The sequence below is a fragment of the Orycteropus afer genome, unplaced genomic scaffold, assembly GCF_000298275.1.
Source record: "Orycteropus afer afer isolate SDZICR_OR568_19922 unplaced genomic scaffold, OryAfe1.0 scaffold00092, whole genome shotgun sequence".
Taxonomy (NCBI): Eukaryota; Metazoa; Chordata; class Mammalia; order Tubulidentata; family Orycteropodidae; genus Orycteropus; species Orycteropus afer.
This window is the reverse complement of record NW_006921679.1, coordinates 8,100,595-8,121,491: the sequence shown is the minus strand read 5'-3', so window position 1 is coordinate 8,121,491 and position 20,897 is coordinate 8,100,595. Positions and strand designations below refer to the sequence as shown.

The window sequence follows — 20,897 nt, the reverse complement described above, 5'->3', positions numbered from 1 at the left end:
AGCCACTCCTCAGAAGGAAAGTTGGGCAATCTACTTCCATAGAGATACCTCCTCGGAAACCCAAGGAGGGGTTGCTACAAGTCAGATCTGACTCGACGGCAGTAAGTTTGGTTCCTTTTTTTCTTTGGACAGAAGCTTTGCAGAGAAGACTGTCAGGACTCGACCTGCCTGAGCAGGCTAATGACAATATGCCTGAGGCACTGCACCACCAGAGCTCCTATAATAACAGTAGCACATGTTACAAATATTTATGTATTTTACTGTTTACTAGGAGCTCTGGTAGCGTAGTGCCTAAGGCAATTGACTGCTAACCAGAAGGCTGGCGGTTCAAACCCACCAGCCACTCCGCAGAAGGAAGGTTGGGCAATCCTACTTCTGTAGTGATACCGCCTCGGAAACCCAAGGAGGGGTCCCTATGAGTCGGGGCACATAGCAACAACAAACAACTGTTTACTATTTATCAAGCAAACTGGAGCTGACTTTCATTATCTGACTTTACTGTGGCTCTTGGAGGGAGAAGTTATTGTTATTTTACAGATAAGATGCAGCTAGTTAAAGCAACTTTAGGGTAATAATTGGCTTTAAATTGATAGCCAGTCAATTTTTGTTGAATGATTTAGCAAACTCCTTTTCCTGATATTCTATATTGATGTATCCCATGTTTTCAAAGCTTTTGTGGGTGTGGGTGTGGGTGTTTGTGTGTGTGATGCACCTGCCTATCTTAAAGGGTCAAAGTTGTAATAAGTGCCTTTCAAAAGATGAAAGATTAGACAATCTGGGGCTTGTACGTTAGAACAAGCATCAGTTTTATAAAAATGGCCTGGTGAACTCCTTAAAAATAAGGATCCTTGGTCTCTGTTTGGTGCAGTTATCTCCTAACTGCGTGCAGCCACTATTATCATAGCCCGCAGCCAGGAGCCCTTGAGTGCCTGGGGCCTGGCCAGCGCCTGTGGCAGGGACAGAGGAGCTGTGCAGGCGGTGCCCTGCACCAGGAGTACAAGGCAGCATGGCTGCTGGGTGGGTGAATGAAACCAGGAGGAGATGGAGGGGGGGGGAGGAGGAGGAGCTGCAATGACTGGGGTGCACCCTGGAGCCCTGCTGCTCTGTTCACTTTGGGGGCTTGGGGTCTTTAAAACCATTTGTTGTTGTTGTTGTTGTTGTTGTTATATGCTGTCGAGTCGTCCCCAATTCATAGCAACCCCTCCTTGGGTTTCTGAGGCGGTATCACTACGAAAGTAGAGTGGCTGGTGGGTTTGAACTGCCAGCCTTCTGGTTAGCAGTCAAGTGGCTTAGGCACTACTCCTCCAGAGCTCCCTTAAAACCATTAAACCATTAGGGAGAAATAGTAAACAAAAAGAGAGCTGCTTTCCCTTTAAAAAACCAACCAACCAACTTTCTAAGACTGTGGACGGGTATGTGGTCAGAGCTGTCGGACGTTGCCCAAACAGACATTGAGCAATGCATACTTACATACAGCTGACCAGAATTAAAGTTCTAATGAAGGGACTTTCAGATATTTTTGAATGTAGAAACAAGGGAGAATCAGGAAATAGACTTAGGGTAAACTGTTGGGAATGGTATTTTCCACCTAAATTTTCCATCATGATAGGATCCCACACAGAAAGGACTATGTAGGTCCATACCTCTAGAGCAGGAGTGATTTTGCATTAGTTGAATGATGGCATTGGGGTAGAAGACTGAAAATCCAGACGTGTAGTAAAAAACTAAAGCTGAACTATAGCTGTATACTCTACTAGTAACTTCGTTTCCGTTTCTTCTTTAACAACTGAATGCCTGTCTGTTGCTCCAGCCACTGTGTGGAGAAGAGGTAGCACAGAGAAATAGAACAGGTCTGGACGGGAATTCTGTTAACAGTCATTGGATGGTTTCAGCCAGAGACTGAGGTAGACTTTGGGCACCCTCTGCTTTTCTCCTATGGGAAACGATTGCTCAGTGGCGGTTCACCTTATTGCCAGACACTGTGCTGCCCATTAGGTATTCAGGCATAAATAAGAGACAGTTTTTGGCCTTGGATATATTATAGTCTTTAGTGGGGGAGGCAGACATGTGAATGGATGATTTCATTATAATGTAGGAATTACTTTAATAATAGTGGAAGGGGCAGACTTAAAAAAATATTTAAGGGGTGAAGTTAATAGGAATTGACAACTGATTGCATGTCAGGGGTCAAGAATAACTCAGAGGGTAAGTCCTAGATTTTCAATGTGGATGACTTAAGAGAATGAAGTAACATTAACTCAGACCAGAAATACAGAATTAGGAACAGATTTGGAGAGGCAAGAGGGGAGATTTGTTCTGTTTTCAGTAGCTGTAACGTGATTCTGAAGCATCCAAATGGAGGTGGTACAGCATGGTAGAGGGGTGTTCAGGCTCAGGAGTCAGGGTACAGAGGGTTATGACTGTGCTACCTTACTAGCTGTAAGACCTGGGGATTGCCCAAAGTCTCTCTAAGTCTCAGCTTCTCCATCTGTAAAATGGAGATAGTAATAGTACCTACCACACTGGAGCTGTGAATATCAAAAGAAATACTGTGTGTTAATGACACACAGTAAGAGCTTGATATCGTGTCACAGATTATTAATTGTCATTACATATATAGTGGATGGTTTGAACTCAAGACTGAGATCAGAGCTGGAGAGTTTGGGAGTCACTAGTATATAGTCACAAGGAGCTCTGGTGATATAGTGGTTAAGGCATTTGACTGCTAACCAAAAGTTCTGCAGTTCAAACTCACCACCTGTTCCATGGAAGAAAGAAGAGGCAGTCTGCTTCCATAAAGATTTACAACCTTAGAAACCCAGTGGGGGTTGCTATGAGTCAGAATCCACTCGATGGCATTGAGGTTTTTTTTTTTTTTTTTTGCAATATATAGTCACAGTGGATACGCTTGCCTGTAGAAGAATCCCTGAAAAATAATTGTAGTGAATAAGAGGTGGGCAGAAGAGGGTAAAAATTCACACAAAAAGTGATGTGATTGCTTGCCATGTGTATAAGCTTTGTAGATATTTGTGTGTTTTATAGAGAAATTACTGTTTGAAGCTTATGGTTTGAGCACAGCTAGAACATTGATGATGATCTTTTCTTAAATCCACAAAATAAAAACTTAATTTGGACTTTTTTTTTTTCAACTTTTATTGTGGTGAAAACATACACACCAAGACATTCACCAAGATAACAACTTCCCCATTTACAGCTCAAGGACATTGATGACATTTTTCACATTGTGCCACCATTGCTATCCTTTCCCAAAATATTCCACCACTATTAGCATAAACTCAGTGCTCTGCAAACACAAGCTTCCCCTCTTTTCCTCCCTCCTCCCTCTGGTAACCACTAATAATCTTTGGTATATATATGTATGTGTTTTTAAACCTATCTATCTGTCTGTTCTCCCCTCCCCCCCGAAAAAAAAAAAGATCTCTGGTAACCAACAAAGAAAATTTCCTTCCATATATCACCCTTTCCTTGACTTTTTACAATAGTGGACTCGTACAGTATTTGTCCTTCTGTGATTGACTGACTTCACTCAGCACAATGTCCTGCAAATTCATCCACATTGTGTGGTGTTTCACAGATTCGACAGTTCTTTAATGTGTAGGATTCCATTGTGTGTATGTGCTAGTTTGGTTATCCATTCCTCTGCTGATGGGCACTTAGGTTGTTTCCATCTCTTTGCTGCTGTGACTAGTGCTGCTTTGAACATGGGTGTGTGTGTATCTACTCGTATCCTGGTTCTCACTTTAGAATATATACCTAGTAAAGGAATTGCTGGATCCAATGGTATTTCATTTCCAACTTTTTAAGGAATTGCCATACTGATTTTAGGGTGGACTTGCTGAAAGCAAAGAGGACTTGAAACACTTACTGATGAAGATCAAAGACTACAGCCGTCAGTATAAAGAAAATAAAAATCCTCACAACTGGACCAGTAAGCAAGATCATGATAAATGGGAGAAAAGATTGAAGTTGTCAGAGTTTTCATTTTACTTGTAGTCACCATCAATGCCCATGGAAAGGGTAGTCAAGAAACCGAAAGACATATTGCATAGAGCAAATATGTTGCGAAAGACCTCTTTAATGTGTTAAAAAGCCAAGATGTCACTTTGAGGATATGACGTAAACCATGGTATTTTCAATTGCCTCATATTTATGTGAAACTGAGAGTGAATAAAGAAGGCCAACGAAGAATTAATGCATTTGGATTATGGTGTTGGTGAAGAATATTAAATATACCATGGACTGCCAGAAGAACAAACCAACCTGCCTCGGGAGAAATACAGCCAGAATGCTTCTTAGGAGAGAGGATGGTGAGACTTTGATTCACGTAGTTTGAACATGTTATCAGGAGGGACAAGTCCCTGGAGAAGGGCATCATGCTTAAGAGGATCGGTGAAGGATCAATGAGATGGCTTGTCACAGTGGTAGCAACAGTGGGCTCAAACATAGCAATGATTGTGAAGATGGCTTAGGACTGGACAGCATTTCGTTCTGTTGTGCTTAGGGTTGCTATGGGTCAGAACCTACTTGACGGTACCTGTTCTGCTCCCTAGTGCCGCTCTGACAAGAATATGCCACATGGGATGGCCTTAACAAACAGGAGTTTATTCTCTTACAGTTTGGAGGCTTTAAGTCCAAGTTTAAAGTGCCAGGCTCTAGGGGCTAGGTGAAAGCCCTTCAATCTTGGGGTCCAGCTCTGCCTCCTGCTTCCAGCCCACTGGAGCTAGAGGTGTTTCTTCACTCAGACAGCTGCTGGCTGCTGAGGCTGAGGAGCCCAAGGTTGACAAGTAAAAAAGGCACAGTCCCAATGTTACCAAACCACACAGCAGGCCATTAATTCAAGTTCATTGTAAGTCCCAAGGTTGGCAGAGCATGGCAGGCTGCTGAACAATAACAGATACAGGAAGCAGACCACATCCCACAGGCAGCTACTCAGATGCTTGTGGTAGATCCCACCATGGAGTTGATTGCCAGTCTCATCATGGAGAATAACTACCACCAGCTGCCCAGCCATTCAACCAGGCCCAGCCAAGTTGATAACACAGACTGAACTACCACAGAACCTAACAACAATAACATGTTCATCTCACACTATTCACAATAGCAAAGAGATGGCAATAACCCAAGTACTCATCAACAAATGAATGGATAAGTGAAATGTGGTACATCCATACATTGGAATATTACTCAGCAATAAAGACAAATGAGTTCCCAGAACATCTGGAACATGGATGAACCTGGAGGACACTATGCTGAGAGAAATTATTAACCACACACAAAAAAGCACTTTTATGGAATGAAATGAACAACATACAGAAACTAATGTTCGTTAGTGGTAACCAAGGATGAAAGGAAGAGAATGGAATTTACTCTCTAGATAGTAGACAGTTATTCGTTTTGGTGATGGGAAAGGTGATACTGAATGAGGGTGAAGTGTATATAGCTTGCCAGAGGTAATTGATATCACTAGAAAGTACACAAGAAGAAAGGACCTGTTGGTAACTACAATGGCATATATAATTTTGAAACAACAGCAAAGACAACCAAAAAATACATATGTGGGCATATATCTATGTATGTCATTTGGATATATAGATGTCCATATGTAAGTGTGTGCATATGTATATGTATTTATGTGACTATATGCATATATATTCATATATATAAGAAAACATGGGGACACAGTTATGGATACTTCTTTGATATAACCAAACACCTTGTGGGATTAAATTTCTGTGTTTGAAAGGTTAGGACTGTTGTCTCATGGGACATCTCAGTCAGTTGGTATAATATAGTTCATAAAGTTACGTTCTAATACTATTTTGGTGGGTAGTGTCTGGGCTTTTAAAGATTGTAAGCAGCCATCTAATATACAACTATTGGTCTCAACTCCTCCAGAGCAAAAGAAAAAGAAGGAAATGAAACAGTCAAAGAAGAAAACCAGTCTACATGACCAATAGTTTACACGAACCACTGCCTTAACTACCTTGAGACCAGAAGAACTAGATGGTGCCGGCTACTACTATTCATTCTAATCAGGGCCACAATAGATGGACCCTAATTTATGGGAGAAAAATGGAGATCAGAACCTCAGATTCCTTAAAAACAAAAAGAAAAACAAAAAAATCTCAAACAGACCTAACTAGAGCGATTGAGACTGGAGGACTCCTTGAGACAATTACCCTGAGATACTCTTCAAACCTGGACCAAAACTAACCCCTGAGTTCCCCTTGTAGCCAAATAACAGATTGGATCACAAAATAATAAACATCACTTATAAGTACTGTGCTCCTTTACAAAAGTCACCTATGTGAGACCAACATTACTTTATATGAGAGTCAACAATTATTTTAAAGCAAAGATGAGAATATAAAGGGGCAGGGAAACTAGATGAATGGAAATAGAACAACTAGAACAAAAACAATGAGAATGTTCGTGCATTGTGAAGAATGTAACCAATGTCGCTGAATGACTTGTACCGACATTGCTAAATGGGAACCTGAACTGCTGTGTAAACCTTCACCAAAAACACAATAAAAAATATTTTTAAGACAAAGGCAAAACTAAATTCATTGCCTTACCCATATGCAAACAGGTGCTGTTGTTACACGCATGTACCTAAACATCTGGTAGTTAGGGGAAAGCTAACTAGTCTTTTAAGTAATAGTAATTATTTTGGAAATCGTAATTGCATAATGGGGGCATTCTGTTCTTAAGTATTAGTCAGGAAAATGTGGGAAAAGAGCATAAAATTAATGAGATAATGGTTAGCTATTTGGTTTTGAAAGGAGCTCTGGTAGCACAGTGCCCAAGGCGGCTGACTGCTAACCAGAAGGTTGGTGGTTCAAACCCACCAGCCACTGTGTGGAAGGAACATTGGGCAGTCTACTTCCGTAAGGATTTACTGCCTCGGAAACCCAAAGGGGTCACTATGAGTTGGTTGACTCGATGGCAGTGGGTTTGGTTTTTTAATATGGCTTTGAAGACAAAAACAATTTAAAGAACTATTTACAACCTACTTCTGTAGCTGTGAATTAACGTTTTTTTAAAGTTCTTTGTGGTTATTTAAATATTTTTGAAATAAAATAACACTGACTATCATTCTTTCAAAGCAGTAGTCTCCTGCGTATTTCTGGCCAGCAGTAATCCTACTGTCCAAAGGCTACATCCTGTACTGTTGTTGTTATATGCCGTTAAGTTGGACCCAACTCATAGCGACCCCTCCTTGGGTTTCCAAGGCGGTATCACTACAGAAGTAGATTGCCCAACCTTCCTTCTGAGGAGTGGCTGGTGGGTTTGAACCACCAGCCTTCTGGTTAGCAGTCAAGTGCCTTAGGCACTATCTATATATGTGTGTGTGTATCTGTTACTGTCAGTGAAGATGTACAGGTAGTCCCCGACTTGATGATTTCGAGTTACAATGAACTGCCATTTGTTTGTACATCTTATTGTTACTGATGGTGTACTACGTATAGTGTTATAGTGCATAATTTGCTGGTGTTAGTATTCTCATGTCATCCCCTGAGGACAAATAAAGATCAGATTTATAAAGATACTGATAATAAAAGGCAAAATATTTAATACTTAAAAAAAAAAAGTATTGGATTTTCCTTTGCTGACCTTAAGTCAGAACCAATTTACAACGGAGTCATGGGAACAGGAGGCTGTCATTATGTCAGAGACTGCCTGTGCGGTGTGGCTGCACTGCCTTCTCGGCTGAGACCATTTGAGGAAGGGAGAACAGTACTAGTAAAAGCCCAGAGCTGAACACAGCCATTATACTTGCGTGGAGAGAGGGGAAAAATACAGAGACTAATTTGGACCTTGAAACCCTTCTGTTTTCTGATTTAATTTTTCTAGTAGTTTACTTTCTTAACTCTAGATAATAATCTTATGCGTTTTCTCCTTTACTAGCCAACTTTAAATATTTTGACTCTTGAGTGTGAAAAATGTTTTTGCGTGTTTATAACACATCTCTTCCTTTCTTGTTATTCCTCCTGATGTTTGTGCTAGTCTTTTTTCATTTAACAAAATTCTTAAATATTGGTTATATTTTTAATCATACGTAATGCCTGTTTTCTTTTTTTGTGGTTCGTATATTCTCCAAAAAGACTTGTGAGATATACCATTGAATATTCAGTGAGCTTCATGTAAGTCCTGGGATAGCAGAAAAATAATTTCTATTGCTTTTGAAATGAGAAATAAAATTTTGTTCTTTTTTAGGTAGAGCAAGTGAAAGTACTTGACCGATTCAGCACCAGCAACAAGTCATTGACAGGAACGCTATACCTTACGGCCACACACCTATTATTTATAGACTCTCATCAAAAAGAAACTTGGGTAAGTAGAACCCCAGCTATTTTGTTTAACAACATAATAACAGACTTGAACTATGTATAAAATGTTTAATTGTTGGTATCTCAGTTTGCCAGTGCTGCTTTAACAGAATGCCACAGTGGGTGGCTTTAAGGAACAGAAATTTATTTTTTTATGTTTCTGGAGGCTGAAAGTGCGCACATTAGGGTCTTGGCTGTGTCAGTTCCTTCCTTGCTGGTAGCCTGGATCTTCCTGGTTCCTTGGTGATCCTTACTTGATGTCTGTCTCCCTATCTGTTCTTTTTAAACTCAGAAGTGATTAGATTTAGAACCCACTGTATTCATATTTGATCTAATTAACATACAAAGAAAACCCTATTTACAAACAGGATTACATCTGCAGGAATACAGTTTAGCATTCTAACACATATGGGGGGAGGCAGAAAGGGAGGGTAAACATGATTTAATCCATAACAATTGGTAATTCATCTCAACCAAACATTTTTCAAAGTAACCAGATCACTTCTGCCTTCCCTCTTCATAAAACAGTGATATGTAGAATGTGGAATTCTTCCATAGAATACAAGAGAGACTCTTCTGTCTCCATAAATTATTATAAAATACCTATATTTCTTTTATCTTACTAAAATTTAAGTATATGTTAATGGATCTAATAGCATATTCCACAGTTTTTTAAATATCAAATTGCAACTAGAATATTTAATTTTTTTTTTTTTTTTTTATCTATTTTGATTAAAATGAAGAAAATCTATGAAAAATCCTAGTATAAACAAAAGGAGCTCTGGTGGTGTAGTGCCTAAGGCATTTGACTGCTAAGCAGAAGGCTGGCAGTTCAAACCCACCAGCTACTCCTCAGAAGGAAGTTTGGGCAATCTACTTCCATAGTGATACTGCCTTGGAAACACAAGGAGGGGTGGTTATGAGTCAGAATTGACTCGATGGCAGTGAGTTTGGTTTTTTTGGTTTGAATATAAATAGTCCATTTTCTGAGTACAGACAATTGGCAGCTTGTATATATTTCCTTGTGTAGATGTGCCAGAGTTTCTCTGGGGTATTTGCCTGGCAGTAAAATTGCTGGGTCTTGGATAAATACATACTCATCTTACTGAATGCCAGCTCCCTACAGTGATGCTTCCAATTCGTCTTCATACGATGGAGGGTGGCACATTGTTCTGCAGCCTCAGCAACATTTGGTTTTGTCAGCTTTTACAGTTTTGCGTATCTGGTGCATATGCAACTGTGATTTTCCTTTGCTGACTGGAGGGAAGTTAGCCTCTCATATCCTTTGGCCAGTAGCTTTCCTTTTCTTTCTGTTGGGTCATCTTCCTTGTATTCATCTAAAGGCTTGATTTTTGCCTTCCATGTATCCATAGCAGTTTATCATACAGCTGGAAAATATTTTGGTGTCTGCTAGGGATTCAATTTTAGTTTTTCATATGGATTATTGTTGCTGTTAGGTGCCCTCGAGTCAGTTCTGACTCATAGTGACCCTGTGTACAACAGAACAAGAACTGCCCGGTCCTGGGCCATCCTCACAACTGTTGCTGTGTTTAAACCTACTGTTGTGGCCCTTATACCACTCCATCTTGTTGAAAGTCTTCCTCTTTTTCACTGATGCTCTACTTTACCAAACATGATGTCCTTCTCCAGGGACTGGTCCTTCCTGATAATGTTTCCAGAGTTCATGAGTTGAAGTCTTGCCACCCTTGCTTCTAAGGAGCATTCTGGCTGTTCTTCTTCCAACACAGATTTGTTCATTTTTCTGGCAGTGCATGGTGTATTCAGTATTCCTTACCAACTCTATAATTCAAAGGCATCAATACTTTGGTTTTCCTTATTTGTTTTCCAGCTTTCACGTACAAATGAGGCGATTGAAAATACCATGTGTTATGCTTTTTAACACTTTAAAGAGATCTTTTGCAGCAGATTGGCCCAATGCAATATGGTATTTGGTTTTTTGATTGCTACTTCCATGGCATTGATTGTGGATCTAAATAAAATGAAATCCATGACCACTTCAGTGTTTACCAGTGCTGTTCATTGACTGTTCCATTCCGTTTATCTGCAGTACCAGCTCTGCTATAAATAAAGCTGCCATATATTTGTGGTCTGCTTTTGAGCTGTCTGTCCTGTTTTATTGACAGCATTGTGCCACTGCCCCTACACCCCCTACCTGCATAGGAGGCAGAGAAAGCAGGTGTCTGGCATTTTTAGTCTCCTCTGGGAAATCAGTGTTGCAAGTAAGGAAAGTGGGGAGGAATGCCCTACCATGAGTGTCTGCCAAAAGATGTTTAACTTTGAGGCTTAGTATTGTTGTAAAATGGGTATAGCATCTGTTATCATGTAGAACTGGTGCAAATCTTAGAGGAGATAAAATATCAAAAGAATCTATACCTAAAACACAGTCGTGACTAATTAAATCACAGTTCCTCTTACTATTTGTGTGTGGCAGGATCAAGATTTGAGCTCAGTACTGACTCCCAGTGCAGACAGTCATGTTGCCCTGTGATACAACCCTTCTGAGCATGCCACATTCTTTTCTGTCTTGTCTTTTGATTGCAGTCTTGGGATTTTCACAGGAAGGCCATCTAGTTGCTATGTGATGGCAATAAGTCAGTTAAGATACTTACCTGATGTGATAGTTGGAGCTGTGTGTCAGCTTGGCTGGACCACAATTCTGTGTGGTTTAAGCAGTTGTGATATGGGTTGTTCCCATGATGGGATCAGATGTATATGTTTTGAGCAGCCAATCCATTGAAAGGGAGTTTCCCTAGGAGTGTGGCCTGTTTCCAGTATATTTATGGACATCCTCAGAAAAGAGAACTCTTCTGTGGATTGGGATTCTGTTGTGCTGCCTACAACAGTCTGTGAGTGAATGAACAATCCACCATTTGGCCTGGAGATCTTGGATTCATAATTTGTTGGAGTCAACAGCCAGTATATTGCCTGCCTACCTTGACCTTGTCAGCCCCTGTAGCTGTGTGAGTCGGAAAAAGCCTCCAGCTTGACATTTGATCTAAGAACTTGGGACTTGCCAGCTTCTATTAAGTGTGTGAGCCATTTTCCTAAGATAAATTTCTTTCTCTCTCTCTATAAGTTTTAGTGGTTTTGCTTCTCTAGAGAACCCAGTCTAACATACCCGAGGTATTGATTTTGGAGAAGTTGTGTTTCCTAGAGACACTCTCCTCCCCATCCAGTGTTTGTCCAGGAACTATTAGGAGTTTAACCTAGCAGTGGCATATAAAGTCTTTACTCCTACTTTCATCCACCTCTCTAGCCTTCTTTTGTTCACTCTACCCCCTGGATATCTACTCTGAATGTTACCCATCTCTTAGAGATACACATGGAAGTTTCCCATATTGCTACTATTTCACATCTTGGGAACTTGGTTGTTGGAGGCAACTAAAAGATACTGTTCCTCTTTTCTCCTATTATTGTTTTATAAATGGTTTCTGATCAGTACATTCCTTTATGTCTCTCTTGAATGAAATCTCTTTAGTATCCATAGAAGTAGATTTTAGATCTGGAAGTGGCATTATCAATGTTTTATACATGTTTTGCATTTTACGATTGTTTCTTTTTTCAAGATATGATGGCTAGTTAGCAGTAGAGCCAGGACCCTTTATCATTCTCTTTCTGCAAATAATTTTGAATCTTAGGACAGTTGCAATCGTAATAGTGATACAATATTTTCTGACCCTCTTATTGAGCTTATTGTCCCTTATTCTGTAACTCGATATTACTGTTACATCCTTTTGAGTAACTTGGCACAGGTCCACTAATACAAGTGCTGCTGCTGCTGTTGTTTTTGTTAGTTATCATCAAGTTGGCTCCAACGCATGGCAACCTTATATAAAACAGAATGCAATGTTGCCTGGTCCTGCACTGTCGTCATGGTAACTAGTTAGTATGTTTGAGTCCATTATTACCACTCCCGTGTAAAATCCATCTCATTGAGGGTTTTCTTCATTTTTGCTGACCCTCTACTTTATCAACCATAATGTCTTTTTCTAGTGACTGGTCTTTCCTGGTGATGTGTCCAAAGTGAGCAAGCTAACGTCTTATGGTTCTTGCTTCTACACAGCAATCTGGTTGTATTTCCCCTAAGACTGATCTGTTCATTCTGGCAGTCCATGGCATAGTCAGTACTCTTCACCAGCACCACAATGCAGTGCATCAGTTCTGTTTTCCTTTTTCATTGCCTAGCTTTTGTATGTATATGAGACGATTGAAAAGACCATGGCTAGGATCAGGCACACCTGAATTATTAAAATGACATCTTTGCTTTTTAAAGCTTTAAAGAGGTCTTTTGCTGAGAAAGGAGCTCTGGTGGCACTGGTGAAGCATTGGGCTGCTACCCAAAACTGAAGGCTTAGTCTTTGACCTTTATCAACAAGTGATTTAAGTTCTCTTCACTTTCAGCAAGCAGTGTGTCATCTGCATATCACGGGTTCCTGAATCTACCTCCAGTCCTGATGCCGCATTCTTCTTCATGTAGTCCAGCTTCTTGGATTATGTGTTCAGTATACAGATAGAACAAATAAGATGAAAGGATGCAACCCTGCTGTACACTTCTTCTAATTTTGAAACAATATAAATGTTAATGATGCTAAATCTTAGTCTTAAATATGGGCTAGCTATGTGTTAATTGCCTTTTCTGTATATGGTTTTGATTTCTATAGAGCAAGTTCTTCCCTCATTAGTCTTCATTTTCAAGCTTTTCTTGATCATTTTTATACATTTAGTCTTCCATATAAATTCAAGATATGTTTAATATGTTAGTATTATAATTGCATTAATGTATATCTTAAATATACCATGAAACATTATTATTATATATTACCATGCATAATACATATTAAGGAGCTCTCGTGGTACAGTGCCAAAGGCATTTGACTGCTAACCAGAAGATTGGCAGTTCAAACCCACCAGCCGCTCTGCGCAAAGAAGATTGGATGCTCTATTTTCGTAAAGATTTACTGCCTTGGAAACTTAACAGGAGTATATATATCATTATCTGTCATCCCTTACCCTTCCACAAAAACAAAAAAATCAGGCTGGAACTTTTTATTGGGATTTATGCTAAATTTGTAGACTAGTTTGGGATGACTTGATCTCTTGCCATGATTGAGTCTTCTCATTCAGAAATTTGCCATTGCTCCAATTTTTTTTTTTCTCTAGAAAAGTTTCCTATAAATATTTTGAATTAATAGGAATGATGTCAAGGAAGGGGAAGTTTTTTTTTTTAGTTTTGTGATTTGGGTGAAAGTATATAGAGCAAATTCATCTTCCACACAGCAGCTCACATAAACTTCGTCTCATGACATTGACTGCAGTTTCCCACAATGCAACAGCTGTCTTCCCACTTCCTCTGCATAGGCACCTCTTCCCTGTGTCCTTCCCTCCATGCACTCCTGTCCCCAATCTGTCTCCCTGTGCATACGTAGCACTTCTATTCTCCCATGATTGATCTCTCCAAGGAGAGTATCTACCTAATGTAAATGTTCAGCTCATCTGCCTGTCTTTTGTTTGGCTGGAAGCCACAGGAGTGGGTTCAGTTCCAGACCTGAAGGGCAGCTAGGGATCATAGTGTCAGGGGTTCTACCAGGCTCCATTAGACCAGCAAATCTGGTCTCTTTTTATTATTATTATTACTTATAATTTTGAGTTTTGTTCCACATTGTTCTCCCACTCTGTCCAGGATCTCCTACATTGATCCAATGGGAGAATATTTTAGTAGAAAACTGAATATTACTGGTTGGCTGAGAATGACCATCATGTTTCCAATGCATCAGGTATTGAGTTTACAGTGAGATTTTTTATTTATCCATTCAGCAAACATTTATTGAGCAATTATAATGCTCTAAGTTCCGTGTTAGGTTCTGAGGATGGAATGATAATGATAATTAGCTTAGCTGCAGTTTTGGTCCTTAGGAAGTGCCCAGAATCTAACTGGAGAAAAAGACCTTCATCACATAACCCATTATTCTTGTACTAAGTGGTATGAAAGAAGAGTGTAGGTTAATAGGTGATAACTTACTTGGGAAAAAGAAAAACCAAACTCACTGCTGTCAAGTTGATTCTGACTCATAGCAACCCCTCCTTGGGTTTCTGAGGTGGTATTTCTAGGAGTTCTGGTAGCATACTGCCTAAGGCATTTAACTGCTCACCAGAAGGCTGGCAGCTCAAACCCACTAGCCACTCCTCGGAAGGAAGGTTGGGTGATCTACTTCTGTAGTGATACTGCCTCAGAAACCCAAGGAGGGGTCTCACCCTTCCAAGGAGTGGCTGGTGGGTTTGAACTGCCAGCCTTCTGGTTAGCAGTCAAGTGCCTTAGGCACTACACCACCAGAGCTCCTTACTTGAGAAGGGGGTAAAAGATGTCAGGCTATACTTCTGCATCATGTTATGAGTTTTAAGGCCTATGATATGCCGAGGCATGGCTAGGTGAAGAGGTGGGATGACAAAAGCCCAGGTAATGGGAGCCACTCAGAGACTGTGTTAGAGCTTGAGATATTGAGCCAAAAGAAGGTTATGGCAGCTAGAATGTAGTCAGTGATGGGGAGAGGGACTCGAAATGAGGCTGGAGAAGTCGGAAATCACGTGACTGGATTGGTTTTCAAAGGTAACTGGACTGTATTGTAGAGAACAGATTCGAGAGGTCAGGAGTAGAGGTGGAGGAGAGCATTTAAGAGGCTGTTTATAGTCCTTCAGGTGAGGAGCAGTGGGGACAGTACAACTAGGGATGTACGGTGCAGATGGAGAGAAGCAGGCAGGTTACAGAGATAATTAGGAGATGGGGGCCATATTTCTGGCTTGGACATTCAGTCGTTTGAAAATTTTACATTTGAGTGAGCAATGCATGCCATCTGAGACTTTGGGTTTTCAGAGAGCATGTCTCACATTTATGCACTCTGGCAGATAAAAAGAGGCTGAGTGTTCTTTATAATGGTGACTTGGCTATTCTTTCCATGCTGTAGATATTGCACCACCATATTGCCTCAGTGGAGAAACTCGCGTTGACTACTTCTGGATGCCCACTTGTGATTCAGTGCAAGAACTTCCGGACTGTGCATTTCATTGTTCCCAGAGAAAGAGATTGCCATGATATTTACAACTCTTTGCTACAGCTGTCAAAACAAGGTATTGTTCTTAGAGACCAAAGCTTACATGCTCATTTTATTTTTTTTAAACTTTTATTGTGATTTGGGTGAAAGTTGACAGAGCAATTTCATTTTCCATATAGCAGTTCATACACATTTTGTCTCATGACATTGACTGCAATTCCCCACAATGTAACAGCTTTCTTCCACTTCTTCCCTGTGGTTACCTCTTCCCTCTGTCCTTCCCTCCCATGCACTCCTGCCTCCTGAGTGGTCTCCCTGTGCATGCACTGCCCTTCTGTTCTCCCACGATTGATCTCTTCAAGGAGTATATCTACCTGATGTAAATATTCAGCCCATATGCTGGTCTTTTATTTGGCTGGAAGCCACAGGAGTTCAATTCCAGACCTGAAGAGTAACTAGGGGCCAGAGTCTCGGGTTCACCAGGCTCTATCAGACCAGCAAGCCTGGTCGTTTTTTTTTTTTTTTTTTTATATAATTTTGAGTTTTGTGCTACATTGTTCTCCTACTCTACCCAGGATGTCCTACACAGATCCCCCTCCTGAAGATCGTTACATGCTCAATTTTGAGATGGGTGATCCTAGATACATTATTTACCGTCTGAGTTGTGTTATTTTATACTTTAAGTTACTCTTAGAGGTTCCTATGCACTCTCTGCCAAAGAATATGGTCTAGAAAAATTAGCAACTAGTGATCTGCATTGTGAGGATGGCGTCCAAAGAAGGGGCCATTAGGAAAAGGAGTAAGTGAAGCATTTCCAGTACAGACTTAAGAAACTATTGATTTCTGTTAATCCATTCTAAGCTTAATTGTACTTATGAATACAGTAGACCAGGAGGTTATTGTTTGTACAGAATAAGGTTTAAAATCAGGAAGGGCGTGTGTCAGGGTTGTGTCCTTTCACCACACTTACTCTGTATGCTGAGCAAAGAGAAGCTGCATACAGGGTTTTAGAAAAGCTGGACGATATGAAGAAGAGTGCGCCATCAAGATTGGAGGAAGACTCATTATAACAACCTGTGATACGCAGACAACATAACTTTGCTTGCTGAAAGTGAAGGTGACTTGAAGCATTTACTGATGAAGATTAAAGACTACAGTCTGCAGTATGGATTATCTCTCGACATAAAGAAAACAAAAATCCTAACAACTGGACCAATAAACAGCATCATGATAAATGGAGAAAAGATTGAAGTTGTCAAAGATTTCATATTACTTGGTTCCACAATTAGCACCACTGGAAGCAGCAGTTAAGACATCAGACGTTGTATTGCACTGGGCATATCTGGTGCAAAAGACCTCTTTAAAGTGCTGAAGAGCAAAGATGTCTCCTTGAAGACTAAGGTATGCCTAACCCAAGCCATGGTATTTTCAATTGCCTCATACACATGTGAGAACTGGACAATGAATAAGGAAGACTGAAGAAGAGTTGATGCTTTTGAGTTGTGGCGTTGGCGAAGAATACTGAAAATACCATGGACTGCCAAAAGAACTAACAAACCTGTCCTGGAAGAAATGTAGCCTGAATGCTCCTTGGAAGCAAGAATGGCCAGACTTCATCTCACTTACTCTGGTTATGTTGTCAGAAGGGACCATTCCTTGGAGAAAGATATCATGCTTGGTAAAGTGGAGGGTCAATGAAAAAGGGGAAGGCCCTGAACAAGATGGATTGATATGGTGGCTGCAACGATGGGCTCAGATATAGCAAAGATTGTGAGCTGGTGCAGGACCAGACGGTGTTTTGTTCTGTTGTACACAGGGTCACTATGAGTTGAAGCCGACTCAACAGCACCTAAGAACATCAACAACAAGCTTGTTGATAGACAGTAGCTGACTTTTTTTTTAAAGTGTGTGTTCCACAACCAAGGGGAATAAGTTGGAGATTGATATTACTAAACAAAAGTTAAGGAAGGTCAGGGTACTCTAATAACAGTGGGACTAATATATTTAATGGGAGCTCTGGTGGCATAGTGCCTAAGGCATTTGACTGCTAACCAGAAGGCTGGTGGTTCAAACCCTTGGAGGGAAGACTGGGCAATCTACTTCTGTAGAGATACAGCCTCAGAAGAGGGGTCGCTATGAGTCAGAATTGACTCTAGGGCAGAGAGTTTGGTTTGGGTTTAGTATATTTGATTGATTAAGGTGGATCATGTGGGGCATGAACAGAGGGAAGAGAGAGGTGACTCCTGGTTCGCCGGGTGCTTGGCTGCTGAGAGGTTGGAAGTTTGAGGCCTTCCAGAGGTGTCTCAAAAGAAAGCCCTGGTGATCTATCAGCTAATACAGTCAGCTATTGAGAGCCCAAGGAGGGCAGTTCTGCTCTGACACACGAGGTCACCATGAATCGGAGTCCACTAGGTGACAGCTGGTTCAAGACTGACAAGAGAGGCGGGCCCTAAAGAAGGATCTGTACCTACTCATGCCTTGGGGATTTGGGGACCTCCTTCCCTCAACGTGACATGACTTACATAGTTCTCTTCAGCAAAAAAACAAGCTGAATGTTACTGGAACGTCTTTTTTTTTAAGCAAAACTGGATTGTAGCCTGCAAGGCTGATCTTGGAGTACATCTGTGCTCACTCTTCTCTGCTCACACATAATGCCTATAACATATATCCCATCATCCCACATAAAGCCAGATCATCAAAGCCTGTAACATACATCCCATCATCCCACATAAAGCCAGATCTTCCAGGAGAGATGGTTGTGTGCCTTCAGAGGCTTACCATTGTTCAAAAATAAGTAGTCTCCTGAGCTCCTGCAACCATTGCCAGGTTTGGTCAGCGCTGTCCTGAAGGAATGTGTAATGCAATTTCCTGCTCTGAATGCCTCTCTAAAGTTATTACAGCATTCCTCTTTCCATTTTATATCTCATTTGAGAAAAATGTAGAGCAGAAAGTATGTTTTTAAAATTTTACTTGAAAGGATGTATTACAGTACAGAATTGAACACAGAAAGGTCTACGTTAGTAGGTTAACTTTTGACAATGACAAATTGAATCTCAGAGTGATATGTGTGCCTTTAAATATGAAACTGTTAGGTTCAAATATGTTCAGACCTTAGCCATTTCTGAAGATTTTAAAGAAGAAATGGAGATAAAGCAGAAAGCTTACCTTTATTTGTATTGTATTATATCCTATAAGTTGCATTCCAATATTTGTGTATTTTGTGTTCTGTAGCAAAGTACGAAGATCTATATGCATTTTCTTATAATCCCAAGCAAAATGATTCAGAACGACTCCAAGGCTGGCAGCTTATTGACCTTACTGAAGAATATAAGAGGATGGGAGTGCCAAATTCCAACTGGCAGTTGACTGACGCAAACCGAGAATACAAGGTAATTCAGTAGAAAAGTTAGTATTGAGTATTAGAGACCCTTGTAGCACTTTATGTGTTATTATATAATTTTTTGAATTTAATATGTTTTAAGATTTTTTTTTACAAGTGTTCTCAATCTCATGGTCTGGAACCATAAGTGGCTATATTTGATATTTACAGATCTGTGAAACTTATCCCAGAGACCTTTATGTTCCCCGAATAGCAAGCAAACCAATAATTGTTGGGAGTTCCAAGTTCCGGAGCAAAGGAAGATTCCCAGTGCTTTCGTACTATCATCAGGAGAAGGAGGTAGGCAGCTTCTCTTCTAATTTTATAAATATAGTGTAGCCCTTGTATCAGTATGCAAAGGAACACTCATTTTTGTATGAAAAACTCATTATTACCGTTACCTAGTAGGAAAATAGGGAGCTCTGGTGGTGCGGTGCCTAAGGCATTTGGCTGCTAACCGCAAAGAAGGCGTTCAAACCCACTAGCCGCTCCATGGCAGGAAGATGAGGCAGTCTGCTTCTGTAAAGATTTACCACCTTGGGTTACTATGAGTCAGAATCGACTCGATGTCAGTGGGCTTGATAGGAAAATGCTAGCTTTTCACTCAATTACAGTTTTGAAGATTTGAAACAAAACTACTCTGAAATTTAGAAACTTTTATATTTTCTTGTCATGTTCCCACCCACCCTTCCTCCCTGCATTCCTTGTTTCTTTCCAGTGACTTGAAAATAATGGGTTTAGGTTTTCCTTCCTTTCCTGGCCTTCTCTTTTGATCCTGTTGTATTTGGGGGAAACCAGAGAGTTTTGAGCAGCCAACCGTTGAGAAAAGGGAAATGGTCAAGGGCATTTCAGATTCCCATTTTAACAGTTGTTGTTGCTGTTGTGAGGTGCCATCGAGGCAATTTTTGACTTGCGGTGACCCCATGTCACAGAATAGACCTGCCCCTAAAGTGTCCTAGGCTGTATCTTTATAGGAGCAGATCACCAGGTCTCTCTCCCAGCTAAAGGGTTGTTGTTGTTAGGTGCCATCAAGTCAGCTCCAACTCATAGCGACCCTATGTATAGAACAAAACACTGGTCCTGTGCCAGCCTCACAATCCTTGCTATGCCTGAGTCCATCATTCCAGCCACTGTGTCAATCCATTTCATTGAGGGTCTTCCCCTTTTTCATTGACCCTCCACTTTACCAAGCATGATACCCTTCTCCAGGGAATGGTCCCTTCTGACAACATGACCAAAGTAGGTGAGACGAAGTCTGGCCATTCTCACTTCCAAAGAGCATTCTGGCTGCACTTTTTCCAGAACAGATTTGTTCGTTCTTTTGGCAGTCCATTGTATTTTCATTATTCTTCTCCAACATCACAATTCAAAAGCATCAATTCTTCTTGGATCTTTCTTATTCATTGTCCACCTTTCACATGTATATGAGGCGATTGACAATATCATGGCTTGGGTTAGATGTACCTTAGTCTTCAAGGAGATATCTTTGCTCTTCAGCACTTTAAAGAAGTCTTTTGCAGCAGATTTGCCCAAAGCAATATGTCTTCTGATGTCTTGACTGCTGCTTCCATTGGTGTTGATTATGGAACCAAGTAATATGAAATGTTTGACAACTTCAGTCTTTTTTCTGTTTATTGTGATGCTGCTTATTTGTCCAGTTGTGAGGATTTTCCTTTTTCTTGTGTGGAGAATACTGCATACTGCATACCCTAGTCTTTAATCTTCATCAGTAACTGCTTCCAGTTACCCTTACTTTCAGCAAGCAAAATTGTGTCATCTATGTATCTCAGGTTGTTAATGAGTCTTCCTCCAATCCTGATGCCATATTCTTCTGCACATAATCCAGCTTCTCTGATTATTTGCTCAGCATACAGATTGAGTAAGTATGATGAAAGGCTACAACCCTGATGCACTCCCTTCCTGATTTTAAACCATGCAGTATCCCCTTGTTCTGTTTGAATGACAGCCTCCTCGTCTATGTATAGGTTCCTGATGAGCACAATCAAGTGTTTTGGAATTCCCATTCTTCTCAGTGTTATCCATCATTTGTTATGATGCACATAATCGAATGCTTTTGCATAGTCAATAAAAAGTAAA

The 20,897-nt window shown here is 40.5% G+C and overlaps 1 protein-coding gene across 1 annotated transcript in view; it reads left to right on the top strand.

The window, feature by feature from the left end:
- The window catches only part of MTMR6 (myotubularin related protein 6), a 79,664-nt gene that overhangs the window by 28,903 nt on the left and 29,864 nt on the right, over positions 1–20,897 (top strand). Inside the window, exons 2-5 of the mRNA XM_042781170.1 lie at positions 8,242–8,358; positions 15,335–15,497; positions 18,653–18,810; positions 18,972–19,100. Coding sequence (XP_042637104.1) covers positions 8,242–8,358; positions 15,335–15,497; positions 18,653–18,810; positions 18,972–19,100 — 567 coding nt within the window. The remainder of the gene's footprint in view (positions 1–8,241; positions 8,359–15,334; positions 15,498–18,652; positions 18,811–18,971; positions 19,101–20,897) is intronic.